General features: G+C 38.9%; 1 protein-coding gene across 1 annotated transcript in view; it reads left to right on the top strand.

The window, feature by feature from the left end:
* MCPH1 (microcephalin 1) overlaps positions 1–24,075 on the top strand; it is a 335,857-nt gene that overhangs the window by 101,431 nt on the left and 210,351 nt on the right. Inside the window, exons 11-12 of the mRNA XM_075861942.1 lie at positions 6,493–6,655; positions 19,709–19,786. Coding sequence (XP_075718057.1) covers positions 6,493–6,655; positions 19,709–19,786 — 241 coding nt within the window. The remainder of the gene's footprint in view (positions 1–6,492; positions 6,656–19,708; positions 19,787–24,075) is intronic.

Consider the following 24,075-nt stretch of genomic DNA (forward strand, 5'->3'; position numbering starts at 1 on the left):
GTCTAATCTATTCCTCCTTGAGCAACAATCCCCCCTTGGGATTTGGGACTCATTTTACATGGTCCGTTTCCACTTCTTGGACAGAAATGCTTTTGTATTGATTTATCAGATCCTTAGGGTAGCAACCTAGAGTCCTCCTCATACGTTCTTTAAACAATATTGGCTCCTGCTTCCTTCCTCTTTGGGCCTGTCTTTTGGTAGACAGGTCTTACAAGCAGTGGTACCTCCCTAGATAATTATAGTCTAATTTCTAGGGATGCTATCATAGGGCCATAGGGAAAATTTAGATTACACACTCTGGTAATCGGTCTTTCTTGAGCCCATGACCGCATTATCTCCTTCCCTCCTTCTGTCTTTCTGTAACTGTATATAAAGTAGGTGTATATAAATAAATAAAAAAAAATACACTTTTATATATATATATATATTTATATATATATATATATATATATATATATATATCATAATATTTATGTATGTATAATATAGATATCTTTGATTCCTCTGTTCTTGCTAACAACTTGAGATGATGTGGGTGTTCCCTACTTTAAACTAATCCTGTTTCCTGTCCAGAGTAGGAGGTCTCTCCATGGCTACTGTAATGGGTTATTAAAAACAGACTACCTGTGAGTGTAATCTCAGTTTTCCCACCGCAGTAAGTTATGGCACTTCACTGTACAGAGAAAATGCAGTGGCCCCTTCTTTTGTGGGATTACGGGTGTTCCTAGTCCTAGAAACATGCTATAACTTACTATAGTAGGTAAACCCCCCCCCCCCTTTTAATTCCTTTACTTTTAGAAACCTGGCAATGTTAATAGGGGAAAGGATCATTTAATTTCACAATGGGATCCTCTGTAACAATCACTGGGGTTTCCCTATTCAGCCAGGCACCCCAAGGGTCTGTCCTGTCATTGTACTTGTTAGGACATACTTTAATTTAAAGTTGTATTCATGTTAAAGCAAATAAATGTTATTCTTTGCATAATGAAAAGTTATACAATTTCCAATATGCTTTTTGTATAAATTCCTTACGGTTTTCAAGATCTGTGCCATGGGACCCTTCATTGGTTACTTCCAGTGGATAAAAATACCCCTTTTAGTCACATTTTATCTGAAAAGGAACCTGCGGTGTTTAGGACATTAAGAATAATGACTCACAGTAAAATGTACTGTAGTTAATGCATGTTTCCAGAGGTTTAAGCAAATATTGTTCAAGATACGTCTGGGAATATACAATAAAACTGCTATGTTTTGTTTGCTACTTATACATTGTCTCCTCTTTTTTATTTTCATGTAGTGATACGGTAAACCTGAATTGCTTGTTTCTCAAATTTAAGTTAAAGTGTAGCTAAACGTTTGACAAAATTCTGACGTCATAGTGACATGCCAGAAGTTTGGATTGGTGGGGGTCCAAGCACTGAGACCCCCACTAATCGCTAGAAGGAATCAGCTGAAGCGCTTCATGTCTGGCTTTTTCCGGAAAGCTGATGTATCGGAGTACGGCTCATAGACTTTCTAATGAGTCCGTACACCGATACATTTATTTCCGGAAAAAAACTAAGACACGAGGCGGCTGAGCGCTCTCACGAGCGCTTCAGCTGCTTCGTTCTAGTGATTGGTGGGGTTTTCAGTGCTCAGACCCCACCAATCCAAACTTCTGAGATGTCACTATGACATGTCAGAAGTTTGTCAAACTTTTATCTACACTTTAATTATGGATAAAGTGTACAGTCATATCGTCTACATTTTTAAAGCCATGTTCACACAGGGCGGATACGCTGCATCAAAGTACACAGCGTATGCGTTTTGGAACCCACAGGGAATTCCGGACGAAAAAATGCACAAAATTGTGGTGCAGTATTTCGGGTGGAAGCTCTGCTGCGAAAAACAGTGTTTGAAAAATACCTAAATTCAAACTTACCCTGGTCTCCGTTGTCATAGCGATGCTTTCTTCTCGTACAGTTTGGCCTCCTGGGATGATGCTTCAACCAATGCAGCAGTTACGTGGCATAAAACATCATTCCAGGAGGCCGGTCTGGACGGAGAAAAGAATAAGAAAATACAGAAGGTAAGCAGCATGCAGCACGGGAAGATAAATCACCAGTGGTTTATTCCAGTGGGCGGCGTTTTGGCTTATATAAGCCTTTATCAAGCATACAAACAGCTGATCTAAATGCAAGCTCATACTGTATAGTACTGAACATCATAAATAAGTAACATAGTCAATTAGCAAATCCAAATGCCAGTGTCAAAGTATTGGGCGGCAAACTTTGTGCACCAATATAAATATCTGTGGCAAAAAGGACTTTTGCAGTGGCCATGACAACGGTGGGTAAACAACAAGCACGTTGATATAACACGATCTGTATGTGAAGTGATCCGGCATGTATGGCCTATAAATGGAAATCTAATCGTGACATAAGTGTATGGTGTGGTATTATAACAGGTAGATGGGGTACATACCAATAGGTGATTGTAGCCGGGGAGTAGCACTTGTCATCTGGACACAACATGTATCCAGTGGCGCCTTTACATCACACGCAGCAACGGGGTCACAGTATCAAGGACGTAATGACGCAGCTGCATCACACATTCATAGTGGAGGATGTGGCTGCCGTGGTGGGCAGAAGTGTGACCTGACGTCAAACACTGGTGTAGCTATGGCTATGCATTAGTGTGGTGGACGCAACCGGAGAGTGTGTAATGCCTCGAATAAAAGACGTCCTAGTTTGCTTCCTGGGGAAAGGTCTAATTGGTCCTCTGTTTAGGCTATCTGTCAAATGTACGCGTTGTTGACCTAACAATGATTAGGCTAACGTATGAGGGGCAACCAAATATATAAGATTGGCACATTGGTCCAAGAAGAAGGTATAAGATGTGTATCATGTGGTAGATATTGGCAATAGATAGATCAAATGCCCATCTTGGGTTAGCATAACGACCTATGGAGAACATATAGTCAATTTGTGGAAGAAACAATTTTTTGGCAGATTTTTTTACGCAGTGTGTGGATGAGATTTGATTAATGTAATACTCTGCAGATTTTCCGTAATGAAATCTATTGCGGAAGATCCACAGTGTTTACTCTACGTGTACAATTCCCTAATAAAAGAAAAAAAGGACTTCCTTAAATTTCAGAAACGTGCCGATTTTATCCATGGATTGTGTCTGATATAAGTGAATTGGGCTGGATGGCAGTACCAACACAACCCAAGGACAGAGTGTTTCTGGTGCAGACTCTTTTTTTCTTTTCTCAAACAACTTTTTGGATAACAAATATGTTGAAAAATGTATGCCTTTTTATAGTTGTCCAATCTCTTATGCATTTATCTTAAAGTTAAAAAAATAAATCTGGACAGAATAGCACAACAGTTTGATGTAAAAGAAAGTCCTAAAATAGGTGGCTAATGATGCCAAAATTGGCATTTTAGCTCCTGTTGGAATCCCACAAAAAGCAATGTAAGCAGTTGATATATCAATTTTAATATAAAATATGACCTAAAACAAATACATTTATGTGAACTTTAGCTCTTCACTTTGATCATACTTTCGTCCAGGAGTGCCAACCAGGTGCCAAGTGACATATTAACAATGTGTCAGGTTGGCGGCGGCGGAATTGCACTAAGAACAGATTTCTCATACAAACTTAACTATTGACACTTTACCCCTCATATGTCAAATTGATATCTTACCTAGGCACCAGCAATTGTTACAGTTAAGAGATCCATCCTCCCGATGATGGAAGGAAGCTGTCAGCCGTAGTGTTGTCAAAAGGCCAATCAGTGGGCTTCCATACTCATTCTCTGATTCCTCTTGCCATAGAAGACAACTCTATATATTTTCAAGGGTGTCTGTTAACAGGCACATACTTATACCCTATGTACGATCTTACTGTAAAATCTATTGTTCATTAGCATGTGTAGGCAAGGAGGGGGATATCTAATTTTCACATACCAGCATTGATCTATGGTAGTCTTCAATACGAAGATAAAATATTCACTGAACTTTTCACAAAGAATGTTCTAGATTGATTACATAAAAATGAACCAGATTGAAGAGTAGGTTGTATGTATTTGGCAAATTAATAATTGGGTGAGGGCAATGTATTGGAATAAACTAAGAGCCCTTCAGCTATGCTCTTAATGAGAAATATATGACCCTCTTAAAGGTCAGTTCTTACATAATAAATCATATTAGGAGCAAATTAAAGTGTTTATATTAACTTGATGTTTCAGTATACAATGTCTGAACTGAATAGTCTATTCACAGTATGCATTCATAGAAGTATCCACATCCTTATATAGTGATTTAAGCAGAATGTGGATCTTTCAAGTCATGGTAACTTTGTGGTCTTTGTGACACAGAGCAATGTCTATAGTATACTGATCTATGCAATCAGTTATCTGCTGTTTATACAGAGGATAAATATAGTAGTGTTAGAAGGTATATGTGTTATTTTTTTACCTACCTAGCCTTTTTCCTTTTTTTTCTTGTTCGCAGAATAGTTTATACTGTCCCCTAGAAAGGGCAACAAATTATCTTCTGAAAAAAACAGCAACCTTAGAATTCTTTGGCCTCTGTTTAAGGGAGTAACAGTAGCTAATGTTAAGTTATGAAAGGTCAATACCCTATGTTGAGTTCCTAAGCCGTTTATGTATCAATTTTATCATTGCAATGCTGGCCTTATACGTTACAATATTTCTGTCTTATCCAACAATTGTTCTAGGAATTTGCAGAAAGTTTGATTTTGCGACAACTTCTGTGTATGCTTTTAGAAGAAACAGGCTGCTCCATATACAGAATACAGGCTGAGTTATACACTTAATATTGGTGGTCATCAAATCTTACAGCGCGTAACATTTGCTGTTCAAGGAGTGGAACTAGTTGTTAAAATGAATTTGACCTTCATAGTAATTGTTTGCAACACATTTGCAGTTCATTTTTCTAAATAATAGCATATGCATTTATGTTTATTGATCGCCTTCAGATCGAATAGAATACATAATACTACAACACATTTTTGTTTCTTACTTGTGTTCACAATCTGTGTTATTAGCTTTCTCATTGTACTATACTCTTATAACTTATGTGTTCTGCTGTTATAACTGCTTAGTTGGATTAAAAAAAGACATGCCAGTTTAGTTTTAAAGCTTGAGTTCGCTGATTTCAAACTTAAAGGGGTTGTTTAGTCCCAAAAAATTGATGGCCTATCCTGAGGATAGGCCATCAATAAATGATCAGCCGAGGTCTGACTTCCAGCACCCCTGCCGATCAGCTGCTTTGAAGGGGCCACAGTGCTGGTACGAACGCTGCTTCCGCTTCATTTCCTTTTGCTGCTCACACAGTGAATCGCCGACACACTACTAGCGGCGGTTCACAGTATTCACAGGAAATGAAGGGGAAGCATCGCTCATACGAGCATTGCGGCCCCTTCAAAACAGCTGATCGCAGGGGGTGCCTCGAGTTGGACCCTGACCAATCAGATATTGATGGCCTATCCTGAGGATAGGTTATAGATTATTATTCTTTTTGATTATTTTTTTGTGGGACGGGACAACTTCTTTTTAAAGGTTCTCATTAATCTCATTCTCAGAATGAAAAGAGTTTCACAAAGATAACCCCTTCTAAAACGAGCCATGGGTCTGGCTCCTGGAAGTTGTTGTCCACATATTTCATTTGTAGCGGTCCCTGCAGGGGAACTCCTAGTATTACTTGGAACTCAATTGATGAGTACTGCTCCCCTAATAGGGCACCTGAACAGAGGTTGTCTTGATGAGACAACCTTTTTAAGCTTACTGTCTCCCCTGACGCCATCATAAATATACTCGTTCAGGTCTGCCAGACTTGTATATTATTTGTATAGTGGAAGCAGGAATAAGTTGCCCTCCCTACACCTCACTCTGGAGAAACAATAAGAATGAATATAGCGAACTCCAACCAATGCTGAAGGGGAATTTTTTCCTTCACATGGAATTTGGCAGGATCCACTAACAAAAATCTGTTTCATAGCACAATGAAAAATAATAGGGAGCCCTTTCTACTGTTTGTTAAGGAGATTACCAGAACTAAACATAATCCTTGATACATGGTGTTGTATCTAAGCATATGACTAACTGTGCGGTAATGGCATTAAAACAAAATATTCTATACTAAAACCGATACAATAGCTGACCGCAAAGATTCCTGTTTTTTTATATAAAAAATATAATCGTGCCAGTCTCAAAAGCTTGTAGGATATATCTCTACATAAAAGGTTGGGATTTAAATTATTATATTATTTAGAACATCGTTGCTTATGTTTATAATCACACAAGTCACAGTATATCTGAGTGTTTCAAAAATGTATTTACAAGACTACATTTTCAGATGAAAGAAATAGAAAAATCATAATAAAGTACTACAAGTAGACATTAGTAATAACAATAATTCTACAATTATAGACATATTATTAAATACATTATTTAATCATATTCATACAATTTTATATTTTAGGAAACAGATCACTATAATCCAAGTTGTGAAAAAGCTTGGAGGCTTTGTGTTTTCAGATGAAGTCTGTGAAACTACTACCCATGTGATTGCTGGATGTGCTCGACGTACTTTAAACATTATTCTAGGAATTGCTAGAGGATGTTGGATTTTATCCTATGACTGGGTAAGTTACTGGTTACATTTAATATTTACTGTACATTAAAAAATTCCAACAAGTTTGGAAATCTACACACCACTTTTTTATGGTCTTGACAACAAACAACAAGGCCTTTATATAAATATAACATTATATAAAAGGGGTTGTCCAGAATTAAAAAAACATGGCTGCTTTTTTCTAAAAATTGCACCACGCCTGTCCTTTAAGTTGTGTATGGTATAGCAGCTCAACTTCCATTGAAGTGATTGCGACAGACTTGTAACACCACAACACAACCCGTGGACAGATGGGCGGCTGTTTTTTAGGGAATAAAGCAGCCATGCTTTTCTAATTATGGATACCAATTTAAGCCAACATAGGGTCCACAGCAAACCAAAATAATTAAATAATATTTCAAAGTCAGGTGAGTTCGGGTCTGCCCACATCTCAACCTAGTCATGTTGATCAACAACATATAAAGTGAAGAGATTTCAGGGCAGTCCACATCTCAATCAAGGCATATTGAAGGAAACCTGTCACTGACTTTAGAGGGCAGCATAAAGTAGTCACAAACGCTGACTTCAGCAGTCCGTCACTCATGTCTGATAGTGCAATGCGAACGCTGTAAGGAACGAGTCCCGCGTGTTTGTGAGCTGTCACTTTTTTCTAATAAATATGCCAGGAAATGTACCGTTGCTTGAACATTTTCTCAAACCTTCTACATTTCATGATTTGTGTGCAACCCATACCCGTTATAATTGACCATAGCATTTTTTTTAATAATTTAATTATTTTTACTTTGTCATAAAAAAAACTGAGACAAAAGAGATACAAACCATGCCATCAAGAAACCTCTTGAGGCAAACAACATATCCAGATGCATATAAGACAGTGAGGGAGTAAGAATAACAAGGCACATAAGGATACTTATGAGTAGAGAGACATAGAAAGAAAAAGGGCCCTTAGACAGGTTCAGTATATAATAACAGTGTGTGAAATAGTAAGTTCAATCCCACAAAGGTGTAATAGGTGGCAAAGTATTTGAATGCAAGCCAGTGAAACCGAGTATTTGAGTGGCTCCAGGGGTTTGGGCAATTGTTTCTTCCATGTGATTTGTTTGAGCTATCTCCGCAAACCATTCCTCCAAGGTTGGGGGATCTACGTATTTTCAACGGCGGGTGATAGTTTTTGCAGCCTGTAGGAGGTGACAGGTGAGGGATTTTTTGTATGTAGCTTGAGACACGTTAAACATAAACAAAACTACGGCTTCAGAAGTCTTGGGGACAGTGGTACCCATTTCTTAACAAATTATGTGAAGGAATGCATCCAAAAAGCTTTTTAAAGCAGGGCAGCTCCACCATATATGTAATCGTTTTTCCCGCCTCCCCGCAATTCTAACGCACATCTGGGACTAAAGGGTACCACTTATGTAGTACAGCGAGTACACGCCACCACCGAGATAAGATTTTAAAACTGATTTCCTGAGCTTTGGAGGCTAAAACGGCTTTACGTGTTAAGTAAAAACAACCAATGCGTGGCTGTAAACTGCTTATCAAGTCTAGATTCCCATGCACTACAATATAGAGGGAGTTGGTGAGCATGAGAGGAGATCAATGAATCCAGGGCATGAGGAAGACAGACAAGTTTCTTCAGAGGCCGAAAAGGATCGATCAAAGTTGGTGGAGCAGGCAGTTGTAGAAAAGAACTATTGTACTTGAGTAAATTCAAAGGGTATGCGAGCTGTGGGAAGTTTGGCCTCGATGGATGGAGGAGATGGTGAGCAGTTTTCTGTCAAAAGTATGGATGGTGTGCCTTTCTATCCCGTAAAAAAGAATATGAGGAAAAGCCTGGTGAAAGTATGGGGTTATCTGTGATTTGGAAAAGCGGACCCTTCAGGTCCGTAAGGGAACTGTTTAATAGAGCAATGTACATTGGGCACCAAAAATATCTATCTATAGTGCCAGTCAATGTGCGCATAAACGTAGTACATTATCGTACAAGAACACTTGTATGTCAGATTGCACATCTAATATAAATAGAATAACTTTATTATAACATTACATAATACTAGAAAAAGACAGACATAATTTAAGAACATTTAAAAATGCACAACCATATGCTCGACACAAGTCCTAGCCCTCAACCTCATGGAGACAATTTTTTGTAAGATCACATATATCGCTTTATTTATTTCAGTTTGCTCTCCTGGTTTTATAGGGATATGCTTATTGCTTTAAGCTTTCAGCTTGTTTAAGGGGTAAGCCTTTGATATACATATATTTCAGGACATATGTGCTTTTACTTTCTCTTATTTGTGCTTCATCACCTGCATACAGTGTAATTAAGGTGTGATGGGTACTGGATGACAAGAAGTATCATGTAAGGCAAGAGCCCAGGTCCAAGGAAGTGTATTTAAGGCCCAGGGGTATCTATCTTGTGCTATGCAGTCCCATGATTTGGTTGCAGCTCTATGAAACATTTCCAAAAGACGAGAATGAGCAGGGGCCAGATAGTATAGGTGACAGTCCGGCAGACCAGCCCCACCGACAGCCTTTGGCTGGTTCAGAACCTCTCTAGGAATCCTCTAAGGTCCCAATGACCAAATAAAGAGCCAAAGCAACGTCAAACTCGTTTCTAAAAGGAGAATGGGATGTGAATAGGGATGTTTTGCAGGAGGTACAATACAATAGGCAGCAGGTTCTTCTTCAAAATATTGATTCTACCGAACCAGGAAAATTATGGCCAGTTCCAAGAATTCAGGTCTTTGGTAAAATGTGACAGTAAGGGGAGGAAATTCATGCGGAAAAGTTTAGGAAGATCAAAGGAAATTTTAATACCTAAACATGTGATACCAGCAGCTGGTCATATAAAGGAGAAGTTGGATTTTTAGATTGTCTAAAGCTAGTGGGCGGAAGTGAGACAATGAGAGCTTTGGATTCAGAAAAAATGATTCTTGAAGTTGGACCAATCTCCAAAGCTTGTCATCTTAGACATCATGGAGGGCAGACAATATGTGGAGTCTTAATATACACCAGAAAATTGTCCGCGACTGTATATTCCTTGTATGTCTGGGTTGACCATAGCATTTCTAAAGAGGATCTGTCACCACATTATAAGTGGCCTATCTTGTACATAATGTGATCGGCGCTGTAATGTAGATTACAGAAGTGTTTTTTTTATTTAGAAAACGATCATTTTTGACGGAGTTATGACCTATTTTAGCTTTATGCTAATGACTTTCTTAGTGGACAACTGGGAGTGTTTTACTTTTTGACCAAGTGGGCGTTGTGGAGAGAAGTGTATGACGCTGACCAATCAGCGTCATACACTTCTCCCCATTCATTTACACAGCACATAGTAATCTTACTAGATCACTATGTGCAGTCACATACTCGCATATTAACGTTACTGAAGTGTCCTGACAGTGAATAGACATCACTACCAGCCAGGACGCAATGTCTATTCAGAATCCTGACACTTCGGTAACGTTTGTGTGAGATTTACAGCACATCAAGTGTAATCTCGTTTTAAATTACAGTTTACAGCGTAATCTCGCGAGATTACACTTGCCTTGCTGGAAATCTCACACAAACGTTATCGAAGTGTCAGGATTGTGAATAGACATTGCATCCTGGCTGGTAGTGGCATAAAACTAAAATAGGTCATAACTCCGTCAAAAATGATCGTCTAAATAAAAAACACTGCTGTAATCTACTTTACAGCGCCGATCATATTATGTACAAGATAGGCCACTTATAATGTGGTGACAGAGCCTCTTTAATCATATAAATTATAATTTTAACAATATAATTATGATTGTTTATTATTTTAATAACTTAAGTGCAGCTTTACAACTCTGTCGTTTGCTATTTAACATGCATATAGTAAGATTTGCAAAAAAAAAGTCATTACCTACTGTGTATATTTATTTAGCTTATCCGTGTACAGATAGGTAGTTGCTGCTTAAGACATAGTAATGTCTGTACTCTGTCATTCATCCATGCAGCTAAAATACACAACCGTAAAATGATAACTTTCTCAAAGCCTAAACTCTGAACCTGGATCAATCAGCAGACACTTGTGTATTCATAACACTGAGTATCCCAGATGATCATCACTTCAATATTAATCATTTAAATGACCTTTAAGAGCAAAATAAACAGTATTGAAATGGTGAGACTTGAGGTACCACTGAGGGAAACCATAAAATCCAATATATAATACTGTATAACATTATAATTTAATTTGAAAGTTTTTTTTATTTAATCTCTCACTGATCTATTACATCACAGTCTACAAGGCACCACATAAGCCAAATAGTATCCTATAGTATGGTATTTTACAATATATACCACTGATCACAAATGACAAGGACAACATCTGCATGGAGTTTGTACGTTCTCCCTGTGTTTGCGTGGGTTTCCTCCGGGTACTCCGGTTTCCTCCCACACCCCAAAAACATACCCATAGGGGAATTTAGATTGTGAGCCCCAATGGGGACAGTAAAAAAAGTGGATCTCTGTACAGCGCTGCGTAATATGTTGGCGCTATATAAGTAACTGAAATAAATAAATAAATAGTCCCACAAAAAAATAATCCCACATATGGCTACATCGACAGAAATAGAAAAAAGTCATGGCTCTTGGAATGCAACGAGGTTAAAACAAATTATCTTTCTTTTAAAAGTGTTTTTATTGTAATTCATAAAGCCAACGTAAACACCATTGCTATATAGTAATTAACCCCTTTGTGACTGCCAATACGCTTTTTACAAAGGTCACCTTTATACGTCACGTCGGAATTCGCCAGGCTCAGGTGTTCGGCTTCTCTGATAGCCAAGCTCCTGCTCTAACTGCCAGGCTCAAGGGAACCTCCTATCCCGGCTGTTCAACCCCTTAGATGCTGGGGTCAATAGCGACTGTGGCACCTAAGTTCTATACAGAAGGAGGGGGCTAACAAAGATTTGCGAAGGCTGTCTGCCTATAATAGAATGACTTTCCATTTTATACTGACCGGCTGTAAAAGGTTTGGTGTACTGATTATACCAAAGCATTATAGAACATAGCACATAAAAAAAATCATAAAAGCTAATCAATAAGTCCCATGTACCCCAAAATAGTACCAAGGAAAACTACATCTTGTCCCACAAAAAGCAAGCCCATGTATGGCTACATCGAAAGATACATAAAAAGTTATGCCTCTTGGAATGTGGCAAGGCAAAACAAATTATTTTCTTTTAAAAGTGTTTTTATTGTGGAAAAAAGCAAAAAAAAAAAGCTGCCTATTCATAATTGTAATTGCCGTAATCATACCAAGTAATGGAACAAAGAAAACATGTTATGTACGCCGTACAATCTAAATTTAAAATGCAAAAAACAATGGAGGATTTGCATTTTTTTTTTTTTTTTTGCATTCCGCCCCCAAAAAGAGTTAATATCAATAAATTATATATATCCCAAAATGGTGCCATTAAAAAATGAAATTCATCCTGCAAAAAACAAGTCCTTATACAGTTATGTCAACAGAAAAATAAGAAAGTTATGGCTCTTTGAATGCGACAATAAATTAAAAAAAACTTGCTTGGTCTAAGCTGGTCAATAAGGGGTCAAAATGTAAGGTTGTGTACCATGTTTCTATCACGTAAGACCTAGGTTGTCGATAGCACTGCACATGCCTCAATACCTCAGCAGGTCCCTGTATTGTATTTCACAGTTTGCATACTATGCACATGAGAGCTTTAAAAACATCACATCCCAGAGGCGGACATAAGCAGCAGAAGGTCCCTGTGCTAGAAAAGTATGGTGGCCTCTTGCTGCTCAACAGCTGATTTGTCAATGGTGAGAGGGTTTGTTATAAGTCCTCTCTTTTGGTGCACTAGCAAATCCTCCACTAGTGTGCCTATCATGGAGGTTAGGAACAACAGTGTGGCTGATGAAAACATACATTTTTATTAAATTCATGTCAACATTAAAGTATGTCCATGAACAACACTTTACATAACTTAAGATGTATTTTAAATACATTCTGATTAATAACTGTTGTTTATGAATGTGGCACATGAAGTGGACATTACTGCGGAGGTTTGATCTTTCTCCTCATTAAAGATCCAGCCACAACGATCTCCTCCCTTATGCCTCTAAAGCTGATCCCACATGTCCTAGGTGAACCAAATCCTATTGTTAACTTATTGAAACATTTTGACAAAATCACCGTTATTGAAACCTTTAAAGGATGGATTCTGGCTAATCTCGGCTCTCTGCTACCTGCTACCAACTCAATGTTACAACAAGTTTCTCACTTAAATGTGGTGGTCAAACATTTTCTAAATTACCGGAGCCGTCTTGGTTGGAGAATCTTCTGCTACTCCCATCCACCCCTAGGATCCTCCTCTCCAAAATATATGCAGGACTCCTTTTAGATAGAGTCCCAAATAAACCTAGCTACCTACTGGAATGGGTGCGAGAACTAGGGATCAACTTTTATAAAGTGGAAATGGCCCAGATCTTAAAAAGCTTGCATGGCTTCTCCAGATGTGTTAAAATGAACGAAAACTCATAGGAGACCCTAACTAGGTGATTCTTCACAGCATTAATCTCATCCAATCTGACAAATGCTGGTGCTGTGGGCGCCAGAGATGAAATATGTCTCACATCTGGGCCCCGACACGCCCGATTTGTTGTTCTTTGATCTTTTTGTTATTCAATAAAAAGAGATTTGCAAAAATAAATAATTGTCTATAAAAGCGATCTAGTGCAAAAGACAAAGTGTAAAAAAATGCAGAGAAAAAAAATACAGTAGTCTGGATTTACTTTTGCACTAAAAACCAGAAGTCAGCATATTATACAGCTGACAATATGTGAAAGAGACATCAGTTTGCAACATTTCAAGACAAGTTCTAGCGACTTTACAGCAGTATCAAAACCAGGGTTACGAAGGGTCAACCATAGGGTATAGGAATATATAGACAAGAAAATGAAAATAGAGGATCACCAAAGGATGGGAAGAAATAGCAATTGAACTGAAAAACTCTGAGGAATGAGAATTAAAGCCTTTTGTAATCCAATATGTATCATATGGGAACACAATTCAACTGGCCATTCCATAGGGCTGTGACACTGCATAGAACGACTTAATTTAAGTAGTTAAATAATGTGCCCCCCCCTTCTTTAAAAATTGTGTGCAAATGGTTTAACTGCATTAAGATGTATCCCTTACTAATGTGCTGTCTGTAGCTGAAATGCCTCTGTAAGCCAGTGTAGTCACGTGACCAGGCTCCTGGTATTTATATCCTGCTTTAGTGAGGAATCATGGGAACTGTAGTCCTTTTATATGATCCTGCCCACAGCAAGCCCAAGCAAGATGTTGCAAAGAGCTGGGCAACATAATGAAAATAACTACTTCTGAGCCATGATGGCGTCTTCTGGTGCCCATTCAGACACATATAGGTACTTAGCTCTGAAAACCCCTGTAATGTCTGTCACTGATATTCCGCACATTGAATAATTCCTATGTTTCAAATAACCATTATATATTTGTAGTAAAGTAACAATATAAGCATAGACTAATAGAAATTGGGTTTTGATTTTTGTTTAGATAGTGGACACTTTGAGGGCACGTTCTTTGCAACGATTACCACCAAATGATGGTGAATAGGGTTAAAGCAAACAATTAGATTGCTGTGGTCTTTTAAAATAATGTTAAAACCATTACAAGATGATTGCCTGTCTTAGTAACCACTAGTGTGCATCACATCATTAATCTCTGACATAAATGTGTTTTCTTTCCTAATGACAGCAGGATTGTTTATTTTGCCTGTGCCACAAATTAACCATCACAAGCTGAATTGCAGAGTTTCACATGCTTTTTAAAGCTGGGCATAAATCAGTGACAATTGGCGCTAATTCATTTCAAGACTATAGAAATTTGCTAGATCTCCCATGACCTGAGAGTAAGCTGTTTCCAAAGAAAATGTACTGTGTTTAGTTGGTTAGTAAAAAAAATAAAATAATTGTTCTATAACTTGATTCTTGGAATATTGGCAGGTTTTAAATCCATACGTACAAAATTTTGAATGATTTTTCACTTGACAAATTATTCAGAAATCACATTGTATATTCTCCTCTAACAACCAGCATCACTATAGTAAAAAATCATGCAAAACCAATGGGTAAAATTGTCCACCCTGTGGCCAGCTTTTCTCACGATGGCGGCTATCGTACTAATCGCTTACTATGCTGTAGAAGTCTGCCAGTTGATCTAGACCAAATGGGGCCTACTGGCCATATAGATGCCATAGCTATTCATCTATTTCATTGAATTATATAATTGATTTTTTTGTTTTTTATCAACTCTCCAACTTAACTCCTTCCCACCGCAGCCATTTTTGGATGACTTAAATGACAAAGCCCCATTTTTCAAATCGCTTTATGTGGTAATAACTTTGGAATGCTTTTACCTATCCAAGCGATTCTGAGGTTGTTTGCTCGTGATGTATTGTACTTTGTCAGGGCTAAAATTTGGTTGACAAATTTATTGCTTATTTGTGAAAAACACCAAAATTTTGAGAAAATTTGCAAAAATTAGCATTTTTCTAAATTTAAATGTATCTGCTTGTAGGAGATCGTAATGCCATGCAAAATAGTTACCAATTAATATTTACTATGTGTCTACTTTGTTGGCATCATTTTTTGAACGTCCTTTTATTTTTCTAGGATGTTACAAGGCTTATAAGTTTAGCAGCAATTTCTTACATTTTCAAGAAAATGTCAAAAGGCTATTTTTATAGGGTCCAGTTTAGATCTGAAGTGGCTTTGAGGGGCCTATATTTTGGGATACTCCCATAAATCAGCCCATTTTAAAACTGCTTCCTCAAACTATTCAAAATAGCATTTAGAAAGTTTCTTAACCCTTTAGGCGTTTCACAGGAATTGAAGCAAGGTGGAGGTGAAATTTCCAAATTTTTTATTTTTTTTGCAGAAATTTAATTAAATATTTTTTTTTCTGTAAGGGTATGTTCACACGGCAGCGTTCCAATACGCCTGAAATTACGGAGCTGTTTTCAGGCGAAAACAGCTCCTGAATTTCAGACGTAATTGCTCGTACTCGCGTTTTTCGCTGCGTCAATTACGGATGTAATTGGAGCTGTTTTTCAATGGAGTCAATGATAAATGGCTCCAATTACGTCTCAAGAAGTGACATGCACTTCTTTGACGTGGGCGTCATTTTACGCGCCGTCTTTTGACAGCAGCGCGTATAAAAAAAAAGCCAGTGTGCACAGAACATCGTAACCCCATTGATTTCAATGGGCAGATGTTTGCCGGCGGTTTGGAGCCATATATTCGGACGTAATTCGAGGCGTAAAACGCCCGAATTACGTCCGTAAATAGGGCATGTGAACATATCCTAACACATAAGTGTTAACAGAAAAACACAACTCAACATTAATTGCCCTGATACTGCATTTTTTTTTAGATATCCCGCGTGTGGCCCTAGTGTGCTAATGGACTGAAACACAGGCCTCAGTATTGAAGGAGCACATAGTGGATTTTGGGGCCTTCTATTTATTAGATGATATTATAGGCACCTTGTTAGGTTAGAAGAGGTCTTGTGGTGCCAAAACAATTGAAACACCTCAAAAAAGACCTACACCCCACAAGGAATTCATCTAGGGGTTTAGTGATCATTTTGACCCAACAGGTGTTCCGTAGATTTTATTAGAATTGGGCAGTAAAAAATAAATTAATTTTTCCAAAAAATACGTAGTTTTAGCTGCAAATTTTTCATTTTCTCGACAAATAAAGCAGAAAAAGCACCCTAACATTTGTAAAGCAACTTCTCCAGAGTACGTAAATGCCTCATATGCGGTCATAAACTGCAGTATGGGTACACGGCAGGGCCCAAAAGGGAAGGTGCTTTTGGAACGCAGATTTTGCTGGATTGGTTTCTCGGCACCATGTTGTTTTTGCAAAGCCCCTAAGTTTACAGTACAGTAAAAACTCCCCAAAAGTGACATAATTTAGCAAACTACACCCCTTGAAGAATTTATCTTGGGGTATAGTGAAACAGGTGTTTCATAGATTTTACTAGAATTGGGCAGTGAAAATTAAAAATTACATTTTATACAATAAGACTTCGCTTTAACTGAAAATTTTTCATTCTCAACATATAAAGGAGAAACAGCCCCCCAACATTTTCAAAGCAACTTCTTCAGAGAAGGGGAATACCCCATATGTGGTCATAAACTGCTCTCTGGGCACACAGCAGGGCTCAGAAGGGAAGGGCAGACATGCTGGATTGATTCCTGGGCACCATGTTGAATTTACAGACCCCCGGAGGTACCAGTACAGTGAAAACCCCTGAAGCATCCCCCCCCTAGTACATAAATAAACTGCTGTTTGGACACACAGCAGGGCTCAAAAGGGAAGGAGCGCTATTTTACTTCTTCAGCGCATGTTTTGCTGAATTGGTTTCTGGGCGCCATATCGCATTTGCAGAGCTTCCTGAGGTACCAGTACAGTAGATATTCCCCAGATGTGACCCCATTTTTGAGACTTTATCCCTCAAGGAATTAAATTGGGTGTAGTGAGCGTTTTGACCCCACACGTGTTTTATAGATTTTATTAGAATTGGGTTGTGAAAATTGAAATCTACATTTTTTCAAATAAGATGTAGATACAGCTCAACATTTTGAATTTTTACAAGGACTACAGGAGAAAAGGCACCCCAAAGTTATTTACGCAATTTTTCAAGAGTAAGGCAATATCTCATATGTGGTCGTAAATTGCTATTTGGACACACAGCAAGGCTCTAAAGGGAAGGATCACAATTTTGGTTTTTAATGCAGAGAGTTTGCAAGATGAGTTTTCGTACACGATGTTGCATTGTGCTGAGGTAGCAGTACAGTAGAAACCCCCGAAAAAGGACCCCATTTTGGAAACTACATCCCTCAAGGAATTCATCTAGAGGTATTGTGAGAATTTTGGCCCCGCAACTGTTTTGCAGAAATTAGTTGCACATTGAAAATTGCCATTTTTCCACAGATATGCCATTTCAGTGACCAATATGTTGTGCCCAGCTTGTGCCACTGGAGAGACACGCCCCATAAATTGTTAAGCTGGTTCTCCAGAGTACAGTAATACCCCATATGTAGTTATAAACGGCTGTTTGGTCACACTGCCAGGCTCAGAAGGACCGCCATTTGGCTTTTGTAGAGCAGATTTTGCTTGGTAGTTTTGTTTGGGGTTTTACTGGTATTTCAGCTTATAATGTGGGGCATATGTAAGCTGGGTGGAGTACATCAGGGCATAATAGGATGATGTAATAATGGGGTGAATGAATAATAAAATTAATAATCCATGGATTGGTGTGGTACGCTTTGAATCAATCCTTTATGCACAGACCAGACTTTTTGGGGCAGGTGTCGCACTGATAAATGGTGTCCTTTCTTATACCCTTTTTGGAACACTCTGCACTTTTTTAGGGTCCTTCCCTTGTTTGCTTATTGGGTAACTTCGCTGAGAAAGTGTTGCCCTGCTATAATAAAGCAGCCTCGCTTCCAGTGAAGATGATGAAGTTTTGGGGCAGACATGCCTGGGCCCTCCCCGGTTCCCAAATTATAGGACATTGATAATTATCTCATAAAACTGAAGGAATGTTCGCAACTGACCTGCGCATCGGGATAGCAAGTAAGCGTTCTACAATGCCATCTGTACGATGTGCACGGCCAGCTTTATGTACCATGGGACACGGTTATATGGTAAATCCGGGGTATTGTACAAAATTTCTGCTCTCCAGTATTGCCTAATCTTTGACTTCTTCACTGGCACTAATGTGTCCTCATCTCCGCTGCATCTACGGGGTTCACCTGTGGGGTCTAGCAAATGATGATGTGGGGTTTTGAGTGAGAAACTACTGGACCTAAAATATTTGTTTGAACTATCATTTAGTATCATTTTGCATCATTGCGTACTGAGAGTCATACCGTGTTCTTTTTCCATTGACGGAGCTGTGTGAGGGCTTGGTTTTTGTGGAATGAGCTGTAGTTTTTATTGATTCCAATTTGGGGTAGATGAATTTTTTTTTTAATTTTTCTTTATTCCATTTATTGGGAGACAATGAAACCAAAAAACAGCAATTCTAGCACTGTTTTGTTTTTTTAAGTGTTCACTGTGCAGATATTTTTATAGTTCAGGCTGTTCTGAACGCGGCGATACCTATTATGTATATATTTTTTTTCAATGATCAGGGAAACAGGGCGATTGTTGTTTTTGTTACTAAAAACGTTTATTTTTTCTAAAACTTTTTTTACTTTTTTGTTTTTTACATTTTTTTTTTACACTTACTAGGGAACTTGTAGGCCTGATTCTCTGATCCCTGGGGGGTTAAACGGCGGAGATCCGAGATAACCGTGATCGCCGACGTTGCATCGGGATGTCAGCTGTATATTACCGTCGACACCCGCTGAAGATGAATCGAGCACAGCTCCTGTGCCCGCTTCATCTTCACGACATGACTGTACGCCCATTTTTGGCAAGTAAGCCTTAAAATGGACGTACAGTCACGTCCATTTGCGGGAAGGAGTTAATAATAATAAGGGGGGAAATGTGAGCTAAGTGAAAACAAATAATATATTCCAGTTTTTAATGCTTGTAATGCTATAATATTTTTTTTAATTTATCTGGATGCTTTGGGATTTAAAAAATCCTGTTTGCTTAAATGTACCTGATCATGTGTAAGTTTATAGGGTTGTACAATGTGGCGCTGTTCGGCTGTTTCTGTAACTGCCATAGAATATAATGTAGAGAGCATGCGTGGCCACCTCTCCACTCAATCCCTGCCTGGAAAGGGTAGGCAACGGCCACCTCGCCGGGCGAAACGGGGCTCGAGCAATCTCCGTTTTTTCTATATAAGTGAGAGTCTTCAGAGCTGGTACCCACGTTTATCAGACATTTATGGCCTATCCTGCGGATAGGCCATAAATATCGGAGTCGGGAATAACCCTTTAACCTCATGAGTGTAAAAAAAAGTACTTTCATTTATATTTTCTATAGTTACACATGTCACTGTCTTTTTTTTATAAAGGTGCTGTGGTCTTTAGAACGTGGTCACTGGATTTCAGAGGAACCCTATGAGCTTTCTGATCATTTTCCTGGAGCTAGTGTAAGTCATAGATTTAATTTAACTCTTTTCTCTCCGTCTTTATGTATGCTTCATACATTTAATATTATAAACGGTTTTATTCTGTACTGGAAAAATCCAAACAAATCTGAATTTCACAGTACCAGATTATTGTACTGAGACATTTACAAGCCCAGAACGGAGGACTATTTATGACTTCAAGTATTGCTATCATAGATTTATTCCTCAGTCCCCTGTCATATCCTTTACACTTCTACTGCGACAGTATGGACTTGTGCATTAATAACATAACATTTAAACCACTAACAGGTGAAGTAAATAACATTGATTATCTCATTACAATGGCACCCATAAAGGGTAGTTATATATTAGTCAGTTCTTGAAATTGATGTGTTGGAAGCAGAAAAAATGGGCAAGTAATTGAGCGACTTTGAGAAGGGCCAAATTGTAAGGCTGGATTCACACGACCATGTTACGTCCGTAATGGACGGAACGTATTTCGGCCGGAAGTCCCGGACCGAACACACTGCAGGGAGCCGGGCTCCTAGCATCTTAGTTATGTATGACGCTATTAGTCCCTGCCTCGCTGCAGGACAACTGTCCCGTACTGAAAACATGATTACAGTACGTGACAGTTGTCATGCAGCGAGGCAGGGACTCCTAGTATCGTACATAACGATGATGCTAGGAGCCCGGCTCTCTGCACTGTGTTCGGTCCGGGATTAGCGGCCGAAATATGTTCCGTCCATTACGGACGTAACATGGTCGTGTGAATCCAGCCTTATGGTTAGACGACTGGGTGAGAACATCTCTTGTGGGGTGTTCCCAATTTGCACTGATTAGTACCTGCCAAAAGTGGTCAAAGGAAAGATAACCAGAAAATTGGCAACAGGGTCTTGAGCGCCTAAGGCTCATTGATGCGCTTGGGGAGCGATAGCTAGCCCATATGGTCCAATCCCACAGAAAAGCTACAGTGGCACCAGTGGCTAAAAAAGTGAATGCTGGCTTTGATAGAAAGGAGACCGTGCATTGCAGCTTACAGCATTTGGGGCTGTGTAGCTGTAGACCAGTCAGAGTGCCCATGCTGACACCTGTCCACCACCGAAAGCGCATACAATGGGCACGTTGGCATCAGAACTAGACTATGAAACAATGGAAGTCTGCTCTGATGGGTCACGTTTTACATCATGGAGTGGTCAGGTGCACGTGTGCGTAACTTACCTGGGGAAATTATGGTTCATGGGTGCACTATGGGAAGAAGGCAAGCCGGCAGAGGCAATGTGATACTCTGGACATTGTTCTGCTCGGGGTCTTGGCATTTATGTGGATGTTACTTAGACACATACCACCTACCTAAACATTGTTGCAGACAAGTACACCCCTTCATGGCAACGGTATTCTCTAATGGCAGCAGCCTCTTACAGCAGGATAATGTGCCCTGCCACACTTCATAAAATGTTCAGGAATGGTTTGAGGAATATTACAAAGAGTTTAAAATGTTGACTTTGTCTCTAAATTCCCCAGATCGCAATAAAAATTAGCATCTGTAGGAGATGTGGTTCAAAAACAAGTAGAATCCATGGAGGTCACAACTTACAGGTTAAAGGAACTGCTGCTAATGTCTTGGCGCCAGATACCACAGGACAACTTCAGTGGTCTTGTTGAGTTAACGAATGTATGTGTGTGTGTGTGTGTGTGTGTGTGTGTGTGTGTATATATATATATATATATATATATATATATATATAAATAATCTGCTGTAATGGAGTACAGTTATGTGAAAAGTAGTACATCCTATGTGGAGAAAAAAAAATGGCATACACTATCTGTGGATAAACGTTTTGGGACACACCTCTTAATCATTCAATTCAGGTGTTTCATTTAGCCCCAGTGCCACAGGTGTATAAAATCCAGCACCTAGCCAAGAAGCCGTCTGCCTTTACAAACATTTCTGAAAGAGTGGGTCGTTCTAAAGATCTCACAGAATTCCAGTGTGGTACTGTAATAGGATGCCACCGTTGCAACACGTCAGTTTGTGAAAGGTAAGTGGGATAATTGCAAAGAGGAAGCATTTAGGAAACACATCAACTCGGCAATGAAGTGGCAGACCACGTAAAGTTACAGAGTGGGGTCGCCCAGTGCTGAGGCAAATGGTGCATTAAAGTAAGCAACTGCAGAGTTTCAAACCTCCTCTGGCATTACCAGCAGCACAAAAACTATATGCCGTGAGCTTCATGGCATGGGTTTCCATGGCCGAGCGGCTACATACAAGCCTTACATCACCAAGCACAATGCCAAGCGTCGGATGGAATGGTGTAAAGTACAATGCTACTGGACTCTGGAGCAGTGGAAACGTGTTCTGTGGAGTGACGAATCACGCTTCTCTATCTGGCAGTCTGATGGACGAGTCTGGGTTTTTGATGAATGCCAGGAGAACGTTCCCTGCCTCACTGCATTGTGCCAACGGCAAAGCTTGGTGGTGGAGGAGGGATAATGTTATGGGGTTGTTTTTCAGGGGTTGGCCTAGACCCCTTAGTTCTAGTGAAATTAAATCTTAATGCTTCAGCATACCAAGACATTTTCAACATTTGTAAGTTTCCAACTTTGTGGAAACAGTCTAAGGAAGGCGCAAGGTGCACTTTGCAAGGTCCATAAAGTCATGGTTGGATGAGTTTGGTGTGGAAGAACTTGACTGGCCCACACGGAGCCCTGACCTCAACCAAATCAAACACCTTTGGGGTGAACTAGAACCGAGATTGTGAGCCAGCCTCTTCATCTGACCTCACAACTGCTCTTCTGGATGAATGGGCAAAAGTTCCCACAGGCACACTCCAAAATCTTGCAGAAAGCCTTCTTAGAAGTGTGTAAGCCATTTTAGCTGCAAAGGGGGATAAATTCTATATTAATTCCTATGGATTTAGAATGGGTTTATCTTGAAAGCCCTTTAGGTGTCCTAATACTTTTGTCCATATTGTGTATGTGGACATATCAACAAAGAAACACTAGGAAAGAAAAAAAAATCCCACTCCTCTGAGAATAAGTTTACAGCTGTGCAATGTCTAAAGCGTTTGCACTCCATTTCAAATAGACTTACAACAGCATCTGAATCAAATTTTGATCATGGCCATTTAAGAACCATTTCGTGTTTTTATGAGATTTGCCCAGGTGAATTTACTGGTATGGTTAGGGTCATAGTCGTGTTGCAAGGTCCACTTTTGGCTGAGCATCAGTCTTCTCACATTATCCTCCAGCATCCTCTGGTACAATAACATATTCATAATGGACTCTATGATAGTGATAAGAATGAAAGGAGCTCGAGTAGTATCTATAATGATTATCTTTTATACATGTATCCTCTTACATTGAAAATGTGTTGTGGTTGTTCTGTTTACATATGTTTACTCACAGCTAGAAAATACATATGATCTTAGGGATTAACTTGTATAAATTTAGTAAATATTGAAATGGTTAATTTTAGTGTCCAAACTAATTTTAAGGGTATTTTCACTATGTGTGAAGTAGAAAAATATGATGCTGATTTCCAGAGCAAACCGCCCCTGAATCCAGGCATTTTTGGAGCTGAATTTCAAAGTATTTGAAGCGTATTTTCAAAGTGTTTTTGTAGTGTCAATGGAAATTCGGCTTTTAAAACGTTACAAGAAATGATATCACTTTTTTACGAGGTCGGTTTTTAATTCAGCAGCGTAAAAATACGTCTCATATGAACTGCACAGAGTATTTCCCACTGAAATCCATGGGAAACTGTTTGCAGGTGTATTTTAGAGCGTAATATGCGCATTTTACGCTCCGAAATACACCTGAAATGAAGCCATGTGAACATGCCCTAACAAAGAAAAGAACGCAATGCATTTTCTTTGTCTTCTTTTAATCTTGTTATTTATAGCTAGAAGGAAATTATGAAACATAATCACTGGCTATTAAGATAGTTATGTAGTTATTAGATCTTGTACCTCTGCAGGATATTCATTAAGAACAGAAGAACTCTACAACTTCAAAGCTTAATGGCTTGTAAAGGTCAAAATACTAGAAGCACAAAGTCATCCGAAAGCTTATGCCATGGACTCTAGTATTATGGTAATGCTATGAATTCTGCAACCTATTATTTTCTTAGAAACACAAAAGGAAAAGCAGAAAGTAAATCCTGGAGTTTCAAAGGACAGTTTTTATTTTTTCTATTAATTCAGTCCATAATCTGATAGAATTAAAAATATAGTAACACAGTATAACTGTAGGGCCATCTTCTACAAAATTAGATTACACATATGTTTAAGTTAGTCCAGAGGTGTCAT

The sequence above is a fragment of the Rhinoderma darwinii genome, chromosome 4 (assembly GCF_050947455.1).
Source record: "Rhinoderma darwinii isolate aRhiDar2 chromosome 4, aRhiDar2.hap1, whole genome shotgun sequence".
In the NCBI taxonomy this organism is placed as follows: Eukaryota; Metazoa; Chordata; class Amphibia; order Anura; family Rhinodermatidae; genus Rhinoderma; species Rhinoderma darwinii.